The sequence below is a fragment of the Bactrocera oleae genome, chromosome 3 (genome assembly GCF_042242935.1).
Source record: "Bactrocera oleae isolate idBacOlea1 chromosome 3, idBacOlea1, whole genome shotgun sequence".
Classification (NCBI taxonomy): domain Eukaryota; kingdom Metazoa; phylum Arthropoda; class Insecta; order Diptera; family Tephritidae; genus Bactrocera; species Bactrocera oleae.
This window is the reverse complement of record NC_091537.1, coordinates 23,868,779-23,892,620: the sequence shown is the minus strand read 5'-3', so window position 1 is coordinate 23,892,620 and position 23,842 is coordinate 23,868,779. Positions and strand designations below refer to the sequence as shown.

The 23,842-nt window shown below is 34.8% G+C and overlaps 2 protein-coding genes across 4 annotated transcripts in view; one reads left to right on the top strand and one right to left on the bottom strand.

Annotated features, from left to right (window-relative positions):
• MESR3 (misexpression suppressor of ras 3) overlaps window positions 1–23,842 on the top strand; it is a 126,374-nt gene that overhangs the window by 76,909 nt on the left and 25,623 nt on the right. For all 3 annotated transcript variants that reach the window (XM_070106283.1, XM_070106282.1, XM_036373295.2), the window contains one exon: window positions 11,337–11,382. In XM_070106283.1, the coding sequence (XP_069962384.1) occupies window positions 11,380–11,382 (3 nt within the window). In that variant the 5' untranslated portion in view covers window positions 11,337–11,379. The remainder of the gene's footprint in view (window positions 1–11,336; window positions 11,383–23,842) is intronic.
• Window positions 16,422–20,072, bottom strand: Cyp310a1 (Cytochrome P450 310a1). Its single transcript, XM_036373289.2, has 6 exons — window positions 19,323–20,072; window positions 18,843–18,965; window positions 18,550–18,740; window positions 18,138–18,389; window positions 17,806–18,054; window positions 16,422–16,720 (listed from the first exon to the last, which is right to left on the bottom strand). Exons 1-6 carry the CDS (start codon window positions 19,805–19,807, stop codon window positions 16,542–16,544), a joined length of 1,479 nt encoding a protein of 492 aa, XP_036229182.1. The 5' UTR covers window positions 19,808–20,072; the 3' UTR covers window positions 16,422–16,541.

The following is a 23,842-nucleotide window of genomic DNA, read 5'->3' as shown; positions in this document are numbered from 1 at the left end:
AGTGCTTTTCGAAGATGAATATTTGTTTTGTGAACAAACCCTCGTAGATTGCAAACTCTTTAGTTTCCAAGTGCACTAATGTATAACTAAAATTTGTACAAACAAGGGAAAAATGCTAAAATATAGAAAAATATCCAAATTAGGGTTAATTCAAAAGCGTTAAACTGGACAAAAAAGGACTTAATGTTCTTAAATTGAAATCATCCCCATTATCACGCCTAAATTCATAGCTTATATATTCACCACTTATTAATTACATAGTCCACACACAAAATAAGTAACGCCTAATCCCACCTTTTATTTTTCCAACACTACTTACTTTAACTCACCATGATTTAACAAACCACATGAATTCACCATTTCTAGTTTACCATACCTCACCTTATGTGCAACGTTTCAAAGTAGCTCCGGGTACCTTAAATATAGTTTGCAGGGGTAAACAGTTGTGCTTTATGTCCGCACCTAAATTTAATAACCTCAAAAAATTTGTATTTTAAATTTGTAGCATATTATTTGATTCGATCCTTTATGCCACAACAAAATTAACTATTTTTGAGGATTTTGCCGCTACAATTTTTATTTGGTTCTCGGGTGGTATTGCCAAGATTCCGTCACATGTGTAGGTTTGCCTTGAGCGTCTCATTGGTCCGAGGGTTATTGGCGTTCATTTTGATTTTACAATAACCAGATAAAAAGAAGATACGTCTAGAGCTCTGGGTGATAAATTTCTTTCCTGCAGTGATTTCATCAACTACATATAAAAAAAAAATTCGAAAAGAACTCTGTTAGAAGTCCTGAACAAAAGCCGCTCTGGTAAGTTCAATCAGTTCATTCAAGCGTCTTAGTCGTTGATAGCAGAAGTTGCATGTAGAAGATCTTTAACTGTGGTACCAAAAGTTTCCATTAATACCGAAACATATTAGGTATTTTAAAAGGATGTTGAACGGCGTTCTATGCTTGGGTTCCAAAATTCGATGAAGTTGTATAGTATATATTATATATTTTAGTCGAATGTTTTCCAGGGCCCTTTACATAAGTAGGGTCTTTCATAATAATAACAAAGAATCCAATTGTAGTCTGAAACTTTTGTAGTCTGAAAGATTGTTTATTTGGCAACCAGTCAAAACGGAAATGTCTTGAAAATATGAGAAATGTAGAATGCTCAACGTAGCACCCATCTATGTAATCATTTGTATATATATGTTACATATAAACAATGACAATTCATCGTGGCATCTATACACACTATGTATGTGGTTTTCTCATTGCATTAGAAGATACCTCGTGTTAAGATAAACTGCTTACAATAGCGGCTTTGATTTTTTCTTTCATTTGACATAAAGCCGCTGGGATTGCATGTTGAAGAATTTCGAAATCTGATTGCGATCATCTCCCATATCACGCCACATGCATTTTTTTCATGAAGACTTACATATGTACACACCGACACCGCTTATTTGCTTAATTGAGCATGCGTGAAGGCATTGTAATTATTTTAATATGCATTGCATATACCCAATGGTATAAAATATTTTAAACAGGTGTAATGCGAAGCTTCCGTTTGTGTAGTGACTTTTATTTAAGTGCAAGCTGTTATTCCTTATGTTATGCAGTTTTTTATATTTGAAAGTAGTGATTTTTAATATATGTGTTTTACAGAGTGTATGGGCAAGCACATTCAGCACATGCTTGCCTTTTTTGAGCCTCAGTTGTTATACCCTAAAAAGAGTGTATTAAGTTTGCCACAATGTTTGTAACACCCTAAAGAAAACGTCGGAGACCTTGTGCTTTATATTTGAGTCGATTTAGCCATGTTCGTCTGTTCATCCGTCTTTGTATACGCGAACTAGTCCGTTAGTTTTCGAAATATCGATCTGAAAATGCAACACGTCTTTTTCTCCCCAAGAAGCTGGGGAAATGCCGATATTGGACCAATACAGCGTATAGCTGCCGTACAAGTATAATGATGGGAATTAAGTCCTTGTAAAAGAAACTTTTATTAACAAGGTATGGTCACGAAATTTGGCATGGGTTATTGTCCAAGCCAACAGATCGAGTCACTATCGCATATATCTGCCATACAAACTGCCCAATCAAAATCAAGTTCTTGTATGGAACATTTTATATTTGTGTAGGGTAAATCTGACAAAGTAAAAGTTAACGGTAGTAAGAAAAAACCGAAATTTTAAAAAATAAACAAAATGTTGTGTAAGTTAATTTTTAGGAGGTATTACTTATTTTAATTCAATATTTCATTCAAGTAAACGATTTTCTATTAGTCTCGCCAAAAATTGCTATTCACTGTGTTAGAAGAGCTTTTCCGATACACAACTTTGCTTTTGCCGTTTCTTTAAAACTTATCCATTACTCACTTATTTTATGAACCTCGTTATTATTTCCCTACTGTGCTTTTTTCCTTAAATTAGTTTTGAATAATTTACTAAAGTGCTTAAAATTTAATTAATATCCCGAGATTTTCTTCTGAGATTTGAATTATTCGTACGAATTTTATCAACGCCACTTTTTTTATTTGCACCCTACACTTGTGTGTAAATATGTATGTACGCCATATTTTTCTCCAATTTCTCTTTCATTAATTTTTCAGTTGGTCGCTTTTTCATTTAATAAACCCTATATTTGATCAAATTGCCAATTACATGGCAATTACTTGTGCACTGACAGCTGTTTGTACAACCGCAACAACAAAATATGACAGCAATTAAATTATTAAATAGCATCACGAGTGTTTTCCGTAATGATTATGTTGATTACAATTCAGGTTGTCACTTCTGACAATGTCTGAACAAGTATACTCTTGAGTTGCAATTGAAAAACAACGTACAAGTTACGTTAGAATGAGAGGAAGGAAGCAGCAAGTTCGGGCACAATCAAACACTTGCGACTTGTGTACAGCAATTTTTTTTAGCAGTTTTGTTTTTTAAAATTTCAAGCCAGTTTATGTATTCTTTACTGGTATCACGTGTTGGGGCCTACAATGTCAAGCAGTTTTAACGCATAGGTCTTCATTTCACAGTTTTAGTGTTATGATACTTTCCTAAACTGTTTGACCTATATTGAGGCTCAATATGATATCCTAAATTTGGTATTTTATACGAATTAGTGCACGACTTTTTCTTCTTCTTTGGCACTATAACTATTGGTCGGTTTGGGTCGAGAACACAAAACTTCGCCACCTGCCCCTATTCTTTGCGAGGTCACGCCCTTGCTTCCGTTGTCCACCGATTGGTCTCGAATCTCAGGAGCTTTTCGTTGAAGCATTAACTTCCATGCGAACGACATGGCCTAACCAGCGGATTAGTTGGGTTTAACGCTTTGCGCTTAACTATATCCATGTCCCCGTAGAGCTCAAACAGTTCGTAGTTGCATCTTCTTCAATATTCATCATTCACGCGGACGTTCCCAAAGACCTTGCGGAGAACAATTCTTTCAAATACTCCAAGTGCTTTCTCATCTCGGTTCGTCCTCGTCAATGCTTCTGGGAAATACAAATAATAAGGAAAGATCTGGGCGGCCAAAAATATTTGATGCCAACGAGCGGCGTATTATAACACGCAACATACAGGTGAACGCAAAGAAGAGTGCACCAAAAGTGAGTACAGAGATTAAAAACGAGACTGGTAAAACCCGCAATCCCCAAACTATTCGTCGAGTACTGTATGATGCTGGCTACCATGGTCGTAACATTTCTGGAATTCTGTTATTTTCTCGGACGAAAGTAAATACAATATTTTTGGCGCGGATGGACATGAAAAAGTTTGGAGAGAAGTGAATACTGAGCTTAAACCATGCAATATGACTGCCACGGTAAAACATGGTGGTGGGTCGCTCATGGTGTGGGGATGTATGGCAGCATCTGGAGTAGGTAATCTTGTGTTCAATTGTGAACAAATATGATTACCTTAAAATTTTAAAATCAAATTTAAACGAAAGTGCGGCCAGATTGAGACTTGAAGTATCATTTGTCTTCCAACACGACAATAATCCAAAACACACTGCTTGCATTGTTAAGGAATGGCTTCTTTACAAGACACCCAAACAATTAAAAACACTAGCCCAATCTCCTGATGTCAATCCTATCGAGCATTTGTGAGATTATTCAGAAAGAAAAATCAGAAGACCCCAAATAACCAGCAAAGAATCTTTGAAAGCTGCGTTAATCGAAGAATGGAGCAAGATTCCACCTTCAGTGAACCAAAAGCTGGTAAAGTCCAAGCCATCCAGGTTGAGTGCAATTAAAAAATCCAAAGGCTATCCAACGAAATATTAACCGTCTATCAAAGCTCTAAAATAAACCCGTAAGAACTTTTTTTCGCAATTTATTGTTAGTGCATACATACTTTAGTGAACATTCTTTTCTGTAATTTGAATAAATATTACTTTAAGTTTGGGTTTTTTATTATTGGAGAAATATATGAAATAATTGAAAATATAAAAAAATTGGTTAATCATATAAGTTTTAAGGCTTTTTTTCGCATGTCAAAATAGATAAACACACTGCATACTTATTTTTGTGATGCACTGTATGTTAGAACGGATTATTTGTTTGTCGAGAGAGGGATCTGCTTCTCAATTTCTCGATCCCAAAGTAACACCTGTTGGCAAAAGTTATTCTGCGCTTGATCTCCGGACTTAGATTGTTAGTGGAATTTATGTTGGTTTCGAGATAGACAAAGTCCTTAACTTTTTCAAATTTATTGCTGCCAACAGTGACGTATTTCTCAATAGGCGAGGAATTTTTGTGTATGTTCTCCATGATCTTGTCGTGCCCTTGTTCACCACAAGACTAACCTTTTTTGCTTCTGGAAAAGGCCACGTTTACGGCTCTATTGTTAAGGCCTACGATGTCGAACTGCATATCCCCGTAGCATTGTACTTTTAGAGTAAACAGTTCCGCTGTGGTTCAGACTAGCGGTAATGCGGGTAGGTCGCCAAAGTAATTATGGTATATATTGGTACCACTTGATTATCTTTATAACTGTTTTTTCTATTTCTTCCGGGAGTGCCCTCTCAATGTTCCAAAATTGAATTTGATAGCAGAAAATCTTCTTAAGATCCTTGGAGAACAGTGTATTATATTAAAGTTATGTTTTCCTCCTGCTGCACCTTTTAGGTAAATATAGGTGGTTCAAAATAAAAATAAAAAAATTCTTCTAAAATAAATTGGGGTTTTAACTTTAAAGCGAGTCTCAAATTTTATGAAGCTTCAATAAATAAATAAATATATAAATAATTTTGTGATTTTCTTTTTACTTTTATCAACGTTCGTCATGCTGCGTGCCATTGAAAAATTGCTCATTTTGGTTACGCTTAATTACGGTAATACATCACAATTCACAATATGTCTACACTACACAACACCTTCATCCAAAGGGGCCTCGGCAACAATTCCAACAAAATACTGTTTACAACGATCAGAAATTATTAATGTTAATGGGGAAAGAATCAGAGGCCATAAAATATTGGCAAGCTTTTAGGGAAAAAGCAAACGAAAAATCTGTGTATTTTGAGGAAAAGATAGTTGGCGAAGTGCAAAACAACACATTTTTTTGTACTAAAAGAAATATCGGGAAAGTAGAAGCTGAAAAGTGGAGTAAACCCACTCACTATATAACGGTTATGTTAAAAACTACTAAAGAGTAATATGTTACTAAATAAATACATCAGAGACATTAAATTTTACATCCAAGATGTCATGTAGGACCATAGGAACCGGTATTAAAATGGGACAATTGACGTAACACCGCCCACCTTTAGGTCAAATCTCATATCTTCTGACTTGCTTGTCCAAGTTTAACCGAATTCGGTACTTAAATTATCCTGACATTCGTGTTAGGTTGTGAAAATGGACCACAATCAAGCCCACTTCCCATGTACCACAGTTTCAAATTCCATATGATTCTTTTATTTACCGTATACAAATCAAGCACTAAAGATAATATTGGAACACAACTTTGCATAAAATGTGCCTCTATGATATGTTATCTCAAGTCTAAAATTGGTCATAATCGGATCATAGCAGTTCAAGCTCCCAGATACCGAAACGTGGCCTATTGCCTTTTAACGGATCGTACGATAGTCCGAGTCTTCAGCCAGCTGAGGCCTCAAATTTAAATGAAAGATTCGTTGCCCCTTTGACAATTTGAAATCTCCGAAATGATCCTATATATCTCATATCTCTTTAAAATTTTCGAAATATTCATTCTACGAGTATTAAGTAGTTTTTCTCTTCAATTAATTTATTTGAAATATTTTATTTTTTGAAAAATTCTGCATTTTTGGGCAATCCACTAAAGTTCGGGGTTGACGGCAATAAGCATACCCTGCGAAAAACATTTAAGCTTTTGAAATTGCCCTAGATTTTCTAAGCTTGTAATATTTCCCACTTCATTTTGCTTTGTGACATCGTCACTTGTGGCCTGGTCCAGCGTTCCGCACACCCTTAAATTGCCAACTGATTTCAGTGCTTAATTTACTGTTCATTTTGCTCCAATTTTCTTTATTTTGTTTTACTTTCCCTTTGATTTATTTTCCCTCCATTTCTCCCAAGTAGCGGCCAGCAGCTACATCGGTTCTATGCAAATCACTGTTTGGTTTCATTTTCGCTTGCTTCCGTTTTCTGTGTTGATAATTTTCCGCTCCAATGTCTTCTTGCTTTGGTTTGGTGGTCAGTCCTCTAATGCGCTCGACTGAGCAAAGCATTGATAAACAAGAGAACAACACACTCTCGCATAACATACATTTATGCGCACATAAGCACTTATATTCGCTCATACACAAACATACTCGTAAGTACTGGTATTTTGCTAATGTATCTCTAGTCACACTTGCTCACACAACTACCAGCCGGTGTTGCCAGTAATTACATGCGTCCATACATAAATATATTTCATTCCGCAATAAACAAGCACATAACATAACATGTAAATATGTAAGAGCGTGTGTATGTGTGCACTGGAGCTTGTTTTCACTGTCAAGGGGAATTCTATGATTAATTCTCTTTTATGTTCCACTTTTGTTGCTTTTTTTACTGATAACATTTTTTGTACTATGTTTTCATTATTTCACGGTGACGCGGAAAATAAAATTGTTGTTTTGTGAAAATAATAATTTTAAAATTTTTTTCACTTAATTGTAAAGGGTGTTTTTTTAGAGATGTGGTTTTAATTCCATTCACTGAACGTCCGACGCGCTTAATGGTCGTTTGGCTTCAATTCTTGCACGAGTTTGATTTTGTAAGACCGCACATCAAGATTCTTCCGGAAAATCTTTCATAAAGTAATAGCGCGCGATTTTGGATGGACTATCGAAGAAGACGCCACAGTTGCAATAGCGTCTTCGGTGCGGACTGTACGGCATCTAGGAGGATGCGCATTATCCACTAGAGTAAATGTAGTGAGAAACTAATACATGGTTGCTCCATTAACCGACTCTGCTGGGCGATTATGTTAACCGAATATTGGACGCAGCTCGCGAAGCGTCGCGCGAACCGAACCGAATTTTGGTAAAAAATGTGCATGATTTTTAAACGTTATTCCTGAATAAAAAATTGTTTTTTACACACATATCTGTTTACATGTGTCTATGTATATGAGTGCGTATCTTGACAGCTAATTGAATTACTAATCAGTATTTAATGCTGTTAAAGTAAAATGAATGCCTTCACCATGTCGTTGCCTATCTATCTTTGAGCTCTTCTGCTAATTCTGTGAGCTATTCTCACTGATTAAGCCACTTAATTAGGTACGCCGTTATTAAAGTGTTTATAACGTGGCAGAAATAAGTAAAAACGTGTCAACCAACGAACAGCCGATTATATCTGATATTTTTAAGTAGATAATCTTCTAAGACGGACCATATAATATAAAATATATAACTAGAAAAATCTTCGGTTGTAACGCAGCTATAACATCCTGCACAAATACAAAAGATTCCCTGCAAGATTTTGAATTTGATCGTTCAGTTTGTATGGCAGCTATATGCTATAGCAGTCCTATTACGGCGGTACCGAAAAATTAGCAGCTTTTTGAGAAGAAAAGGACGTGTGATCATTTGTATATATATTTTATAGGATTTCCGACGATTTTTTCTGTGTGTCACAAACTTCGTGCCAAACATAGCATATCCTGTTCAGAACATAAATACAAACGATTTAGGGTAGCCAATGTTTTTGCATCTCTGTTAAAAAGTTCGGAAAATGTATGTTGTTCAACTTTATTTTCACTGAATTTATTTCAACTTTTTTTATTTATGCAATTGTATTAGCCATAATTTTCAATATAAAATATTAACAGTAGATAGTAGAGGATTGGTGGTTCAGAACTGTGTCCAATCTAAAGAGTATTCTACCAGTTTAGTGAATACATGCAGTGAAGCATTAAACTAGTTAGTAAATACATCGCTTTGTAATTAGGCACGCGTGGAATACAACTTGACAGAAAATATTAGCCATAATAAAACGATTTTCAAATGGGTTATTTTATTTGGCCAATGGACTTACGCCATCCGTTATTTAACTAGAAATGTGTTTATCTAATTTTTAAATGGATTTATTGAGAGAACAGTGAGCAAATAATTTCACGTTTTGGGCTAGTCGATTGGCCACCAAGATAGCCTTCACCCTTTATATATCTAAAAGCCATCAAACTGGAAAATATACCAGTTATTGGAAAAGGTATGAAAAAAGTAAATCGGTTGAATGTTTAAGCTAGCTCGAGCCACAACTAGTAATAAAGTAGTTTCTAACTATTTGAATTTACTGCAGGGATGTTTTTATCATTACATATATTTTCATTAATGCCAACTCTAATAAAGAGATGTTCGTCTTAGTGCTTAATTAAATTGTTGTCTTAGCGGGAATACTAACTACATCGAATCGCTGTTACTTTGAGGACATCGCTTTGATTTGTAAGCATTGAAAACGTTTTGGAAGTTGGAAGTGGTGCTACATAAAATTACGCTAATGTTCAATTGTACCTTTTAATGTGAGAATGCGCTGAGGATAATAAGCCGTCGACATATCTCATTAGTCCGTGTATATATGCAATAAATGTGTGAATCTATTTAGGTGTCTACTAAGAAAGCAATGCTTTGGTTAAAATAGTTGTTGATGTTGAACTGTTACGTAAAATTCGCTATCAGCTCAGTGTGAGCTCCCAACATTTAATTAATAAAAATGTCTAGGGACTTATAAATGTGATGTTCTTTCATGAATTATATATCTATGTACGTGTGTGTGCCCGTGGTTATAGATAATTGTAGTCTTAAATATAGTCAACGCATATTTATGGAAACTGCAAACATTCTTTAGTATACAAGTTTTATCTGTAATATTATTCAAATCATTTATGTAACAGTAAACTTGAATACTCGCAAAGTTAAGCTCACTAACCTTTAATTTTCATAGTATACCTATGCGAAAACAGCTTTACCTTTGCAATGTTAATAATTTGTTTTAAATATTCTCTTCACGTAGTCGCTGCATCTTGTATGAGCGAGTATTTTGCAGTCAGCAACGAATATTAATGTCTATAAGTTCCTAGTAATGGAATATTATGGAAAGAGAATTTAGTACTTTACTATCGCAAGACTAAGAGTATTCAGTGCCAAATTTTTAGTACTACTTTTTCCCGTGCCTACGTAACGTAATGTAAGTTTCGGCAATGTCTTTTGGTTCATGGAAACTATGACTGTTGAGATATTTCAAGCGTAGTCTAGCAAATGCTGGACAATAAAGTAGAAAGCTCCTGAATGTTTCCACCTCACCTTCTTCCATACTTTGACTATTTGCGTCCGATTGAATTTCTAGCCTTACGGCATGAATACCTATTGGACAGGACAATGCCCAATAAGAACTCCTACGATTGCGGCAAAATGAACTTTGCTAAAGGCAAGCAGTTCGGTAGATCTCCTACGTTCTTCTCTAGGTTAGAAAGATCTCTCAATCGCACAGAAGCGGGTCGTCGATCAACGCCTGCTGAACTCACGCAAAGCCCATAGGTCCTCTGCTAGAACGCAATATGAAAACGGAGATCCAACTCGTTCTCAACGGCTTTTTAGTTTCCACCGACTCACCTATTACCAGGCACCCAAACGAGTATGATGATAAATTAGCTTGATGTTATTTCCAGGGAGGACAGAAACTCCTTGACTAACTTTGAGCGCACAGTTTGCGAGTTCAACACTAGTACCGCCGCTCGGCTGTTGGTGTGAATGCTCACCCCCTGAAAAAAAACTGTGCTTAGGTGCAGTAAGTGTACTGCTGCCTAAATAGCAGCCACTTCTGCCTAAAAAAAACTACAGGTGTCCGGTAGCCTAAAGCTTAGCTTGAAAGAGAGCTCCTTACAGAAGACTTCCCCTCCAACCTTTTCTTCTAGCTTCGACCTATCCGTGAAAAAGCTCCCTGCTCTCTTCTTCAGCGACTTCTTTCTATCAACATATATCTTATCAATAAGGGAGCAGAGAAATAGCCATCAGGAGTGGCCTCTGCCTCGCAGTGGTCCAAGTTTTCAGGTATGCAATTGAAGAATTTCTGCGGGACTCTCCTTGGAACCCTTCATACACTCAGCTTCCCTGTGCTTTACAGCGACCTTCGCAACAATGTGCTATATGGCATTGTTGGTGTAGTCCAAAGTGCACCGCAGATGCTGATGAAAGCCGCTTATTGGGCACGCTCAAGCTTCTTAGTGAATGTAGCCACAGGCGAATATACCATAGAACGTTATTGGGTTGACGTTATCGGCTGGACGTTATTGGTATGACGCCATCATATCGGAACTAATATTATGGGAAATTATATGATATAAATCGATTTAAACCAATTTTGTGTCAGAGTTGCCAAATTGTTGGAGGACTATTTGCGAAAATTTTATTTTGTAATTTGTTGTATAGACAAATAGGTCTTTGACGTTTAAAAATTATGTGTGTTTGAACAACTCCAGTTCGTGGACGTAACAATCTGTGGCCTCGTAAAACTACAAACATACATAAAGAACTCTACAATATGGGTACATTTTTGAGGAATTAAGTAACAACTTGATAATTGCTTTCTTCAGGTTGATCAATCTTATTATATGGGACCTACCTTATAATAATTGAAACAAGGAATCGAACCTATAATGAATGTCAATAATAAAATAGTGAAATATAACTACAAATATTGCCTTAAGTTTTATTATTGCTTCTTATCTAGTACTCTCTATTCATATCTATTCTGAACATTTTCTATTTTATTATTACGATTTAGACTTAGATTATCACATATATGTGTTATAAATTATTACATTAATAAAAAAAAATGTATTACTTTTTCATTACAGAAATTGAGCCTACCCTAAACAGAAAAACAAAAAAAAAAAAAAAATGGTGAGTTTGTATAAAACATTGTTTAAAATTATTTGTACCATATAGTTAAAGAAAAATTGGCAACACTTATGGTATACTAGTAAATATAGTTTCGAGGAAACAAATGATTACTTTCTCATTCCTTTTTTCGTTAGCAATTTCCATGTTTAGTAAAGAAACTATTTTTTACCTGTAATTTGTGTGAAAACATTTTCGTGTGAAAACAAGGGAAAAAACCAAAAACATTAACTTCATTCGCACCGAAGCTATAATATCGTTAACGGGTACATTTTTTATAGCATGAAATGGTATAAAAAGAGCTTTATCTTAATTTTAACCGGCCAGCTTATATAACACCTACATAACATATATGCTATAGTAGTATCTGTATAATGTCTTCAGTGTTTTTACCATTGTCATGGGTTATAATTTAAGATAAATTTCGTGTAGATTACTCATCAAATAGAAAAGTTTTATAAACAAGGACTTGATTGATCCATCAGTTTGTACGGCAGCTATATGTTATACAGGGCCGATCTGAACAATATGTTTGGGCATGGCTAATTTTACTCAGCTCGTCATGCTAATAATTTATATTGTATGTATATGTATGTGTATTTTTGGGGTCTCAGATTTTTCTACAATGTTTTACAAACTTCATGGCAAACTTAATACGAGTATATCCTCTTATTTAGGGTATAAAAACAGCCTACAGCATGAAAATATACAACTCTATTTGTTTAAACTAAAATTGGTTGAAATGATTTTAAAAATGCATTAAAAACATTGCTGCAATAACCAGTGTTGGTAAACAGCGTCGATTGTTTGATTCTTTAAATACAAGTACGGGTCCGTGAACTGTATTTATGCATAAAGTAAGTGTAAATGTGAAAGCCCATTTAAATTGAGCTGGATTTAACTGCAATCGCCAATTGTTGTGCGTTGGAGTTAGCTGAGTGCGAGGTGCCACAACAACGTAGTGTATTGACCAGAGTTGTATGCAACCACACGCAGGTGCCCGCAAACCACAATGCACAAAACGTGCAACCAGGCATGCAGCAGAACACGCGGTCTCATTAGGGTGTTGAATAATTTATCTCAACAAATTTATTTTGAATTACTTTATATAATAAAAAGAAGAATCAACCTACTCGAAATTAGTTTAGTACACTCTACTTGGCAAAAATTCGGAGATTTAAAAACCAAAATGTGTATGGAATATCGTAAAGTCCATTATATTTTATACAAAGAAATATACTTTATTTTCGAAAAAACACAACCCTTAATGGAAATTGCTATATGATTGCTACTTTAAAATTCTTTTTCAATATTGCACAAAAATCATATTTATTGGTCAAATGTCACAGACGCAACACAACAAATTCAACAATGCAAAAATAAACAACGGAACCAGAAGTAGATTGGTTGTTAAAATTAATATAACTGTATGGCAACGGTATTGAAGCAATGCAAACATGAAATGAAAGGTGAAAAATCACTGGGGATTAAGTGAACAATTTCCATTGCTCCCAGCGCAGGCATATTTGATCGTTAATGCAAATTGTTGTATGCCTGAGGAATCAGCAAATACAAATATTGAAATTAAAAACTGTTGCCACCTATATGGAGTATGTAGTTAAATACCTATGGGTATTTGTGCGAGTGAAATTTATGTGAAAATTCACTCCTCAGGTGTAAAGAGAAATGACACGGATAATAAGCACTTTTGAAGGCTGTAATAAAAGCTTGTAGCGGTAGAAAACATTCCTGAAGTAATTTCGAGGAGTGGTGCCGAGTTAATAATTCTTGGCCGTATAAAAATCCGGGTCCATTCCGGTTACTTAGGCCCGACTATCGTGGAAACGTAACGAAATAAAAGTCATGTCAAACAATCAAAATCAAGTTCTTGTATGGAAAACTTCTTTATTTCACGAGATATCTTCACAAAATTTGACATGAATTATTATTCAAGGCAACAGTATAACCTCTGAAGAAATTATTTAGATCGAATCACTGTAGCATATAGCTGCCATACAAACTGAACGATCAAAATTAAGTCCTTGTTTAGAAAACTTTTTTATTTTACGAGATGTCTTCACGGAATTTGGTAAGAATTATTATTCAAGATAATGCTATAATCACTACAGGAATTGTTCGCATCGGACCATTACTTCGGTGCAACGTTTTTTATTTTTTTTATATAAATTTTTATGAAGAGATAAGCCCACTAAGCCTAGATGGTATGTGCTCACGCGACAACCATTAACAGAATAACCTCTAAGCTTGTGTTTAGCATTGATTCCGCTGCTGTGTAGTCAAATAAATCACTTAACTCAAAGCTTATTGTTAATACTCCATATATTTGTTATTGCCTTATCGGTGTGTTAAAAATATACAATTTGTTAGTATTCAACTATTCGACGTAATTTAATTATATGTATGCATTTATATAATACTTGGTTCAAAACGTCAGGTAATAATATCAAACAATCCGCGGAGCTACTTATTTCCTAGTGGGTGTTTATATACATACACTCATACATTTGCTCACTTGTTTGGACGTGTGTTTGCAGTCTTCGCGGCCAAAAGCACTCCTATACTATATTAGACAACAGAGCCGTTGTCTGCGTTTTCAAAAGCGATGCGCGAAAAGCAACAAACAAATCAAAAACAACAACAAACAGCAACATTGTCGTACTTGTTAAGAGGTTGCCGCGATTTTTCGCTTGTTTTTAATTTATAAGGGCCATCAGCATCATTACAATCCACACTCCACATCTTCACACGTCTCTCCAACTGCTACCATTAGCTCGACGCTAGGCTGCTGAGCGAAGTGCTTTTGAAACGGCAAACCGAGTACAATGCAAAAATAATAATAACAAAAAGTTACTTGAAAACCTTTTGACCCAAATAAAAAAGTGGCTCGAGCTTTGGGGACGAACCGCCGACGCGTTCTGCCGACTTTGTTGCATGGCAGCGCAGCAATTACCGCAGCAGCGGTGACTCCAGCCCAACATACCCATATATATAGATATATATACCATATATGGATATATATATATGTGTGTGTATGTGGGTATGATATTGTTGCCACAGTTGTTACTGCAATGCGCCCAGAAAAATGCATCACTTGTTAGCTGACACAAAAGCGCAGCCCATGGTATCGCCATTGTCAATGGGAATTATGTGTACTACAGTTGCTTCTCTGGCTTTCTTTTGCTTCGCATTTAGTTTTGCCAAGTGCTTTTTAAAATTTTTTCCCAAACATTGTTTCATTTATTGGCATTATATAAATTGTTGAGTGTGTGCAACGCGCTCAAAAGCGGTTGAAGTTGTAAACTCGGCATGTTGTTGCTGTTGGCAGAAGTGGCTTGCAGCGATGAGCGAAATTTTTTCACGCTTAATTAGTTAATGATTTTCACTCGGTTCTTTACCACTACGAGAGCTTTATTTTGAATGCAAAAAATTTATGGAATGTTTAATAACAGAAATCGAGATTGAGTTGGATTAAGAACTGCAAAAGAACTTTGTAGAAATTGGCACACTGCGGTTCAGGAAGTGGAGCGCTACTTGCGTGTTAATTAATAAGTAAGCAAATTGTTAAGTAAAATTAAAATGGAAATCAAAAAGAAAAATAATATCTGCCATTGATGCAAAAGATTCAGTTGTTTCTTTAATTAAAGTTGTAGCATTGTAAACGCACTCCCGTGCTACTTCGACAGTGTAAATATAAATTTGGACTTTTGGTAGACATTTGGAAGAAAAGTTGCGAATTTTATGTATTTCCTTTTTTTCAATAAAAAAGTCGGAAATTTGGGTATTACAAGTTTCAAACCATTTGGTCAAGCCGTTTTTGAGATACGATGGGAATGTTTTAAGAAAAACGCGTTTAAAAGTTCAAGTGCGCAACTCAACGCTCCGAACAGCTCCTTCTTCTAACTGCTGTATCTTTAAAACGACTTCGAATTTAAAAAAATCACTTTACTACCATATTCTAGACATGTTAAGAAAGCAATTTATGATAAAGTCGATTTTTTGAGCTCATCACATGTGACAACCCCCTTAAGCTTCTGATATCTCTTGACAAATAATAAAAGTATTAACACTGTGATAGGTGCTATGCTAGAAATAAGATACATTTTTAATATAAAGTTTATAATAATATCTTTACGAAAAGTATTTTTAGTTACTGTTCCAAAAAAGGGCAACCACTATCTTATCGAGAGATATATGATATATGATAATTAAACATTGCATTAATTAAGTCTGAAGTGGAGGTCATAATTTTTCTACATTTATTATCGATTTTTTAATAAATTTATTTTTATGTATTTCTCGTTTAGTGGTATCCTCCAAATTGATCTCAAGTACTTATTACTTTAGGATTCAAATTAACAGCCAGAACTTATAGAAAATTAGAAACTTTGCCTTTGAATTTACTATGTGGCAGCTACCGCACATGCTAAACTTTTATTCTTCTGCGCCCCTTTTAATTATTTCTGAACCCAAATATTCTCATGATATTCAACTGAAGCTTTTCAACAAAATTAACTCTAAATTTATATGTTAATTCTCAAATTTGAAACTTTCTATTAATTAGTAATTTAATATCATTGCTGTTAATACATAACCTCAACAGATAGACAGTTACTTTACGCTCAAGCTGAAAAAAATGTGATACACCAACCAGATTATAAAGTAAAAGCGAAATATTATTTAGAGTTAGCTACCATTACAACACATTCACTTACTTATATACTTTTCTTAATTAAGTAATTTACACAGAAAAACATAAATTTATGAGTTTAATTTATACAGCATACTTTCAGGTGCGTTAGCGGCGGCAGCAACATTTATATATACCACGCGTTAGGGGCAACACAACAATAATTTTAGCAAATTGCTTTATTCATACCTTTCCTGTGTACCCACATAGGTAAACATTACCGAATACCTTTTAATTTTTGGGACATTTGTGTAATTGCCCAACAAAATGTCATTTTTATGGCTGAGCAGAAGCCTACTTTTAGGCGTTTCGACAATTGAAGTTCGTTATAATATACTTGTATATTTACATTTATTCGTAAACTCGCAAACATAAACACATCTTATAATTACACTGAAATAAATGCACGATATTCTTAAAGGTTCTGAAGGCGCTTGAATTGTTGCTCGAATATTTACAAAAGTGTGTTGTTCTTGTACTTCTTCAGTCTGATTTTAAAGCCATCTTTGCATTTGATGACTGGCGCCGGATTGTGAACAATTTGTATGTCTTTATTCGGGGAGTATTCCATATCGAAGTTCAGCAGCAGCTTTACAATTGCTAATTTGGTAACCAAAGTGGCGAAATTGCGAGCTGGAAGAGAAAAAAGAAAACTTTATAGAATACATTTTGAAAATTTCATAACTGCTATATTTATTTCGTAATTGTTTATACATATTTTGCTTGAATATTTTGAACGATGGAAGGCGATGTTGAGTTCATACCTAAGCTACCTTATTTATTGTTGTTAAACATTAAAGATAATTTATTTGGGTTTCTTACCTCTTAAAGTAATAACGGTTCTCTAATATTGAATTTCATATTTATGGGGTGAACTTTAGTAAAACATGAAACAAGTTTAAACTTGGCTGCAAATATAAAAATGCACCCTTCACAAATATAAAAAGTTTCAATACAAGAACTTGATTTTGATAGCTCAGTTTGTTGGCAGCTATATTATATAGTAGTCCGATTTGGAAAATTTCTTCGAATATTGTTGCGTTGCTTTTGGTAATAATTTATATCCAATTTTATAAGGATATATTGTGAACTAAACAAGTTTTTCATACAAGAACTAAATTTTTAATGTTCAGTTTGCATAACAGCTATATGCTATAGTGGTCCGATCAGCATAAATTCGGAGATTGCATACTTGCCACATTTGGTGAATATATCTCATCAAATAAAAAAATTGTCCATACAGGGGCATGATTTCCATGATTTAGTTTGTATGCCAACTATATGCTATAGTCGGCGGTTCCAACAAATGAGCAGCTTTTTGGGGAGAAGAGAAGGTGTGCAAAATTCCAGATCGATATCTCAAAAACTGTGAGACTGCTTTATGTATATACAGATATACAGACGGACACTGTCTTCAATAAGGAATATGTGGTAGTTAACTCTATTAGTTCATTTAACCTCAGAATAACTATTATTAACAATTTGCTAAGCTTTTCTTTAGAATTTAGAAAATACACTTCAAACTTTCTTTTGTGCACCGCACATTTATTTTGTTATAACGGAAAGTGATGTCAAAATTTTCAAGTTCTTATTTCAACTTTTCTAACCCGTTCGTCAAAAAATTTTAAAATTTAGTTAATAAGATTTTGAATATGAAATTTTTTGTAATAACGTTCAAAAATTGGTTTTTATATTATGTTTGGTTTCACAATACTCACCCACACAAGCGCTCGCCCCCAAACCGAAACCCATAAAATTATCTAGCTCTGGTCCGCTCTCAACATTGTAAAAGCGCTCGGGTCTATAATAATCAGGGTCTTTGAAGTGCCGCTCATCGCGCTGCATTGCCATCACGGGTATCATTACGGTGCGGCCCTCATTGATTGTTGCTCGACTGTTCGGTATTGGAAAGTTCTTGCAACAGACCCGTTCGATGTACGGTACACTCGGGTACTTGCGTACGGTTTCTAAACAAATTCGTATTAAAAATCAGTTGAAATAAATTAAAAATTGAAATCTGCTTATAAATATTAGTAGTGTCCATACGTACCTTTAATGCAGGCGCCCAAATATTGGAGGCTATCAATATCCCCATAGGTCAATTTATTATCTGCATTATTTGCATTCTTTGTTGCTACACTCAGTTGACGTATTTCCTCAATTATCTTCTTGTAGATGCTCGGCGCTTGCAAAATCTCATAAAGCGTTAGCGTAGCCGCTGAGGCGGTGGACTCGTAGCCGATATTGAGAAAGCGTTCGGCAATTTTCGACAACTTCTTAATAGACAATAGTTTCTCGCGCTCTGCAAAATATTGTCATAATCAATTGTGGCACACTTAGACCATCATGACTTGCGTTATTTATAAATAAATAACTGTATTAATTGGTTTTTGTTTGAAAAATTTCCACTCGAATTTTTGCTGGTAGTATATTTATTTCAAAATGACTACACTTTTACTCACCAAACACATTCTCCACATGCCAACTCAATTTACCGTTATTTGTTAAATTATTGCCGTTTCGGAATTTCACCAATAACTGCATGATGTCCTTGCGTATAATGCCACCATCTTCACGGCGTCCTACGCTATCCTTGATAATGTCACGCAGCCGGTAGGTGAGCGACGACTTTTTCGGCAAATGATTGAACGTGCTGATTGAGAAAGAAAGCAGTTGTGCTTATATATATATTTGTATGGATAAGTATTTATATGTCTATTAAATAGCAACATAAACACTCAATGGAAGCACTCACTATGAGTTGATGCCGCGATTTCTTAACGTGCTTTGTATGTACCGCTTGAAGACACTATCGTTCGGCTCGAATAAGTTTGTGTCTAGACCATACAGCAAGTTAGCGAATACATTGATGACGTAGCTGTAAAGTAAAGTTTGTGAGAAAAATTTAATTTTTCAAAAAAAAGTAAACCTAAAAATAATTTTCAAATTCGACTCAAAAGTACATAACTTATATTCGTATACAACTGTTTGCCATACTTTAAGCTACTTTCGGTATCCGAAATAGACTGGGTCTCTATTATAAACAACATTCGTAAATCAAAGTCTCTGAGGTCCATCTTGTAGACAAGTTTTCAATACCTAACTTATTTAAACAAAGTTCTAGCTAGTTATTGTTGTTTCACTTATGCACCCCAGCAACGCATTTTCAATTACACCGACTTTAAGTTTTTTACTAAGCGACAGTGTAACACACACCCGGGTCTGAGCTACTCACGTTCTCATAACTATCTGCATATCCAGTTGCTCATTGCCCAACTTTATCGCATCCATTTGCTTGACCATATGATCGGCCACCTTTTCGACATTCCGAAACATGCCCTCCACCCGCGGCACACTGAAAATCGCTGCCAGTTTTTCGAGTAAATTAATCTTGCGATAGCCTTGCATGTAGTGCCAGCGCTTGTCATCGAAATGTCCATGCGGTATCTCGAGGACAGTGCGCGCCAAGGCGACATCGCGCACCAGCAAAGTTGGTCGAAAGAAGAAGTATACGCCATATAAGAGACGCTCGCCGCCTGCCTTGTATGCTTCGTTGATGGCGCTCACATAGTGGAACTCGCGCCGATAAACTTGTTTCAGAAATTGCCAATTCAAACCGGTACGTTCGGTTGGGAAGCCCTTACGTTTCCAGTATGTGTAAATGTGACGTATGTAGAGGAAAATGACCGAGTAGAAGAGGATCGGTATGAGTAGCCACATTTCGGTGTCTAGCAAGCCACTTGATGGTTTGGTGTCGCAGTTGAAGTGTTTACGTTTGCGGTGTTTAACTTTAAGCGCGCACGATTGAGCGATCGCGACTGGCAAGAACGAACTGCGGTGGACGGTGAGTGCAAATTGTAGGCTTAAGTCCCAAAAATGTTGCAAGCTGCAACGTTGACGAGGGTGTAGGAACTACTGATGACGGACTACGTTTAAAGAATAAAACGTCAAAATTTCAACGAAAGCGACCAGTTTCTGTTTTCTATACAACACAGGCACATACAATACATATATAGTGCACATATCGACTGCTTGCCGGTCCATCATACGCTGCCTGCTGATCTGAGACAGATTAGACATGCATGTGTTAGTGCTTCATCAATCCGTATGTTGCCTTAGGGCATAAAAAACAATGCACATACTCACTACTAAAATCTATAAAAACAATGTGTTTCAAAATACTGATAAGTGATTTTGACAGGTCTAAACTACATAACTGCACACACATATATACATAATTTTGTCTGTATATATTCCCAGAGCTGTGCGACGCCTAAACAATATGTATGTAGTCAGTCGGGCACATATACAACAACGCACCCGCATTTGTATACACACCAGACTAACAGACATATTATTATCAGCAAATAACATTAGGGCTGTGTTTAATGGGTATAATACTAAAAATTAGTGAGACCACTTATGTAGTTATACAGTGGTAAAAGAGACGTAAGAAACCAAGTTCTATGGTTTTTGGAAACCATCTTTATACACTGAATAGTGGATATTAAGTATGCCACGAAGTTTGTAACACCAAGAAGGAAACGTCGGAAACTCTATAAAATACATATATTAATGATCAGCGTCATGAGTTGAGTGGATTTAGCCATATTCGTCCGTCTGTCTCTACAAGTATATACGCTCAGTCTATGCGATATCGATTTGAAATTTTGCGCGTGTCCTTTTGTTCCCAGAAGCTGCTCATTTTAAGAAACCACTATAGTATATAAGCGGAAATTAATTTTTTATTTGTGAATGGTATTCTAGATTCAAGATTTTATGTACACAATAAATCAATTATTTATCAATTTTCTGAGCATTCATTAGCGTAACTGACAAAGCCTTAGAGAAATATGTGCGTACTTGTGTTATTCAATAAAAAGTGCATTACCTCACCTCCACCAGGCAAAAAACAATATACAAAAAAAAGTAATAAAGAGTTGGAAAAAAGTGGTTCACCTCACTACATTCAATTCTAATTGTTATAGTGAAACTTTTCACGGGCTACAGTTTTTCACCGCTACTGCAATGCAGTGCGAGCAATGAGCACTTTTGAACATTAAACTTTGCAAGCGCACAACTTTTACCTTGCAAAAGCACAAATGTATAAACTATTTATTACTAAATTCAGTTTATACTCCAATGTACACATCGGTAAATATTTGCAATTTTGACCCGTAGGCTTCTGATTTAAAATTCTTCTTCTATTGGAATATTTCTCGGGAAAGCATAAGCCTATAGGTGTCCTTGAATAGAAACTATAAGATTCAGACCGATTTCACGCCTTCGAATATTTTCTGTCAACCGAAGATGGGCTAATGATCTAATAATTTACTCTTGATGTACATATATAATTTAAAGTTGATTAACAATTGAGATTCCACTGAGATCGTGAAAATTTGGCGAATTTTTTTTTCTGTATGGCGCTCAAGTCATGTTTCATATGCAATAAAATTTAATTTTTTAAACTACTTTATTTGCAAACCTGCGACTGCCTTATACTAAGCAGATCCACAAACTAACTAAAATATATTTCCATATGCTAATTAAGCGTGACTGGGATTGCTTGGGAACCTCAGGTCAGAACATCAGATCTCTTACTTCATTCCTTTCCGTAATTCGATCCATTGCGCTTTAGTTGTGATAAGGGTCACACCTAGTGCGAATTTTGTAATTAATTATTTTTTTATTTGTTGTTTTTACCTTTAAAAATAAAATACTGAATTTTGAAATCGATATTTTATTAATTGGCAAAGGAATATATTATATTTTTTTCTCATAGAAGTTGCAATGCCTTTAAATATACTCTTATATGAAATATGGCATAGCTCTTACGGTTGTTTTATATTATCTTTTTCTGTCATAAAACTTTTGAAACTTTTCACTCTGAAATCTGTGCTAAATATTTCTGTACATTTTTGTGAATGTATCGCAGATAGCAGAGTGCATTCCCACCTTTATTATTGTATAATCAATGGAATTAAAACATATTATGATGTTTATTAAAATTAAGTGTTAATGATAGCACATCCTCTGCACCATATAATCACCGTTGTCTAATCATTTTTATAGGTACATATGTATGTACATACATATTTTGAATAAGAAAATGGAAACTGAACGGAAATTGAAAATATAATTTGTCCAATCACTGTCGAACCCCAGATGGGCTAGTCAATATTAAACTGCAATCAAATTTAGTGTTGGCAATCATGACTAATTGGTAATATCAAATAACCACAGCTGGATATTATGCCAAGCATTTGTGTCGATATACCTACATAAGTATGTCCGCGATTCATAAGCTGCAAGGTAATCGTTTGTAATTTCACTGTTGCGGCTTGTCGATTTCACTTAATTGCATAATTTGGGCAATTTGAGGCGCAACAAATGCACTGCCTTCTTGACAACAAACAATATGTCTTATCAAGTTTGCTTGTTCTCAAGTCGTCATTTGTGAGTAAATACACACAAATATTTATATATTTTTGTTTATATATTGTATATTTCATTATATAAATATTTGTTATAAATATTAATATTAATTATTTTTATTTGCAATGACATTTGCGACAGGGAAACTAAGTGAGTATTAGGCATGCTCACTTACATAAGTTTCTAGCGGTTTAAAAATTAAAAACCTATATTGCGAAAAATGTCTTAAAGCTAGATATCTAATAATACAAAGCAAAAAAAATCATAACTTCAGTTGCGTCGAAGCTATAACACCCTTCATAAGAAAGTTTTTTTTCACAAATTTATTTTTTGAATATTATGATTTTTAACATTTTTATTCTGTGAAAAAAAAACCAAAAACTGGGTTATTTGAGTTTTTCACAAACATTTTGAGGTTATGTGTAAAAAGTCTGTATACAGGAGTTATAAATCGTTTCATTACCTGCAACATTGCTATATGACTTTTTTCTATAGAACCTTAGATCCCCCGTAAATTATTTTTCTACGTTTGAAATTTTAACTTTCGTTTGCGATGAGTTTCAACCTGGTATATATATTTCTATTATTTTCTTTATAATTTTCAAAGGCTTTTGCACTAGTTTATTACTGATAAAGTAAAAAAGGAAAGTTTTACATTCTTTTTCCTTTTTGAAAATTGCCATTTTGTTTTTCTCTCTTCTCGGTGGGCTCTAAAGGCAATTGCTTTGCAGAATGCGTTACCTTCAAGGCTGTTATGATAAAAAAAATTTAAATAAAACAAAAATGTTTGTCACATTCTGCTTGGCATTTTTACTCATCATGATTTACTTACACATAGACATACATGTATACAAATTTGAGTAAAAGAAAATCGTAAATCTGCATATCATTCTAAAAGTCAGTTCAGTGTGCAGTGACTCAGCAAATAAATTTAATAACACTTGAGCTTCCATTGTCTATAAATGTGATAATGTAGTAATAGCATGTGTACTTATAACGTGCCAAAGTTCAAAGTTCAAAAAAGCATTCATTATGGCAGGTTAAGCGACAAATATACCTATATCTGAACTTCATTAGAATATTAAACTATTTTTACGTTCCATTATCACTATTATTATCGTTATTAAATTATCGTTAGTTCAGCCGGAATTAAAAGTATTTGTTCTGGTTCGGAAAAAACTGATCTTATGCCGATAGCAAGCCGACATTAATAAGGGGAAAAAAATAATCGATGATGCTTATTTACTTTAAAGTCATCACTATTTTTGAAAAAATAATTATAAAACACCCTATAACAGCCGCTTATTCTTAAAGCATTCG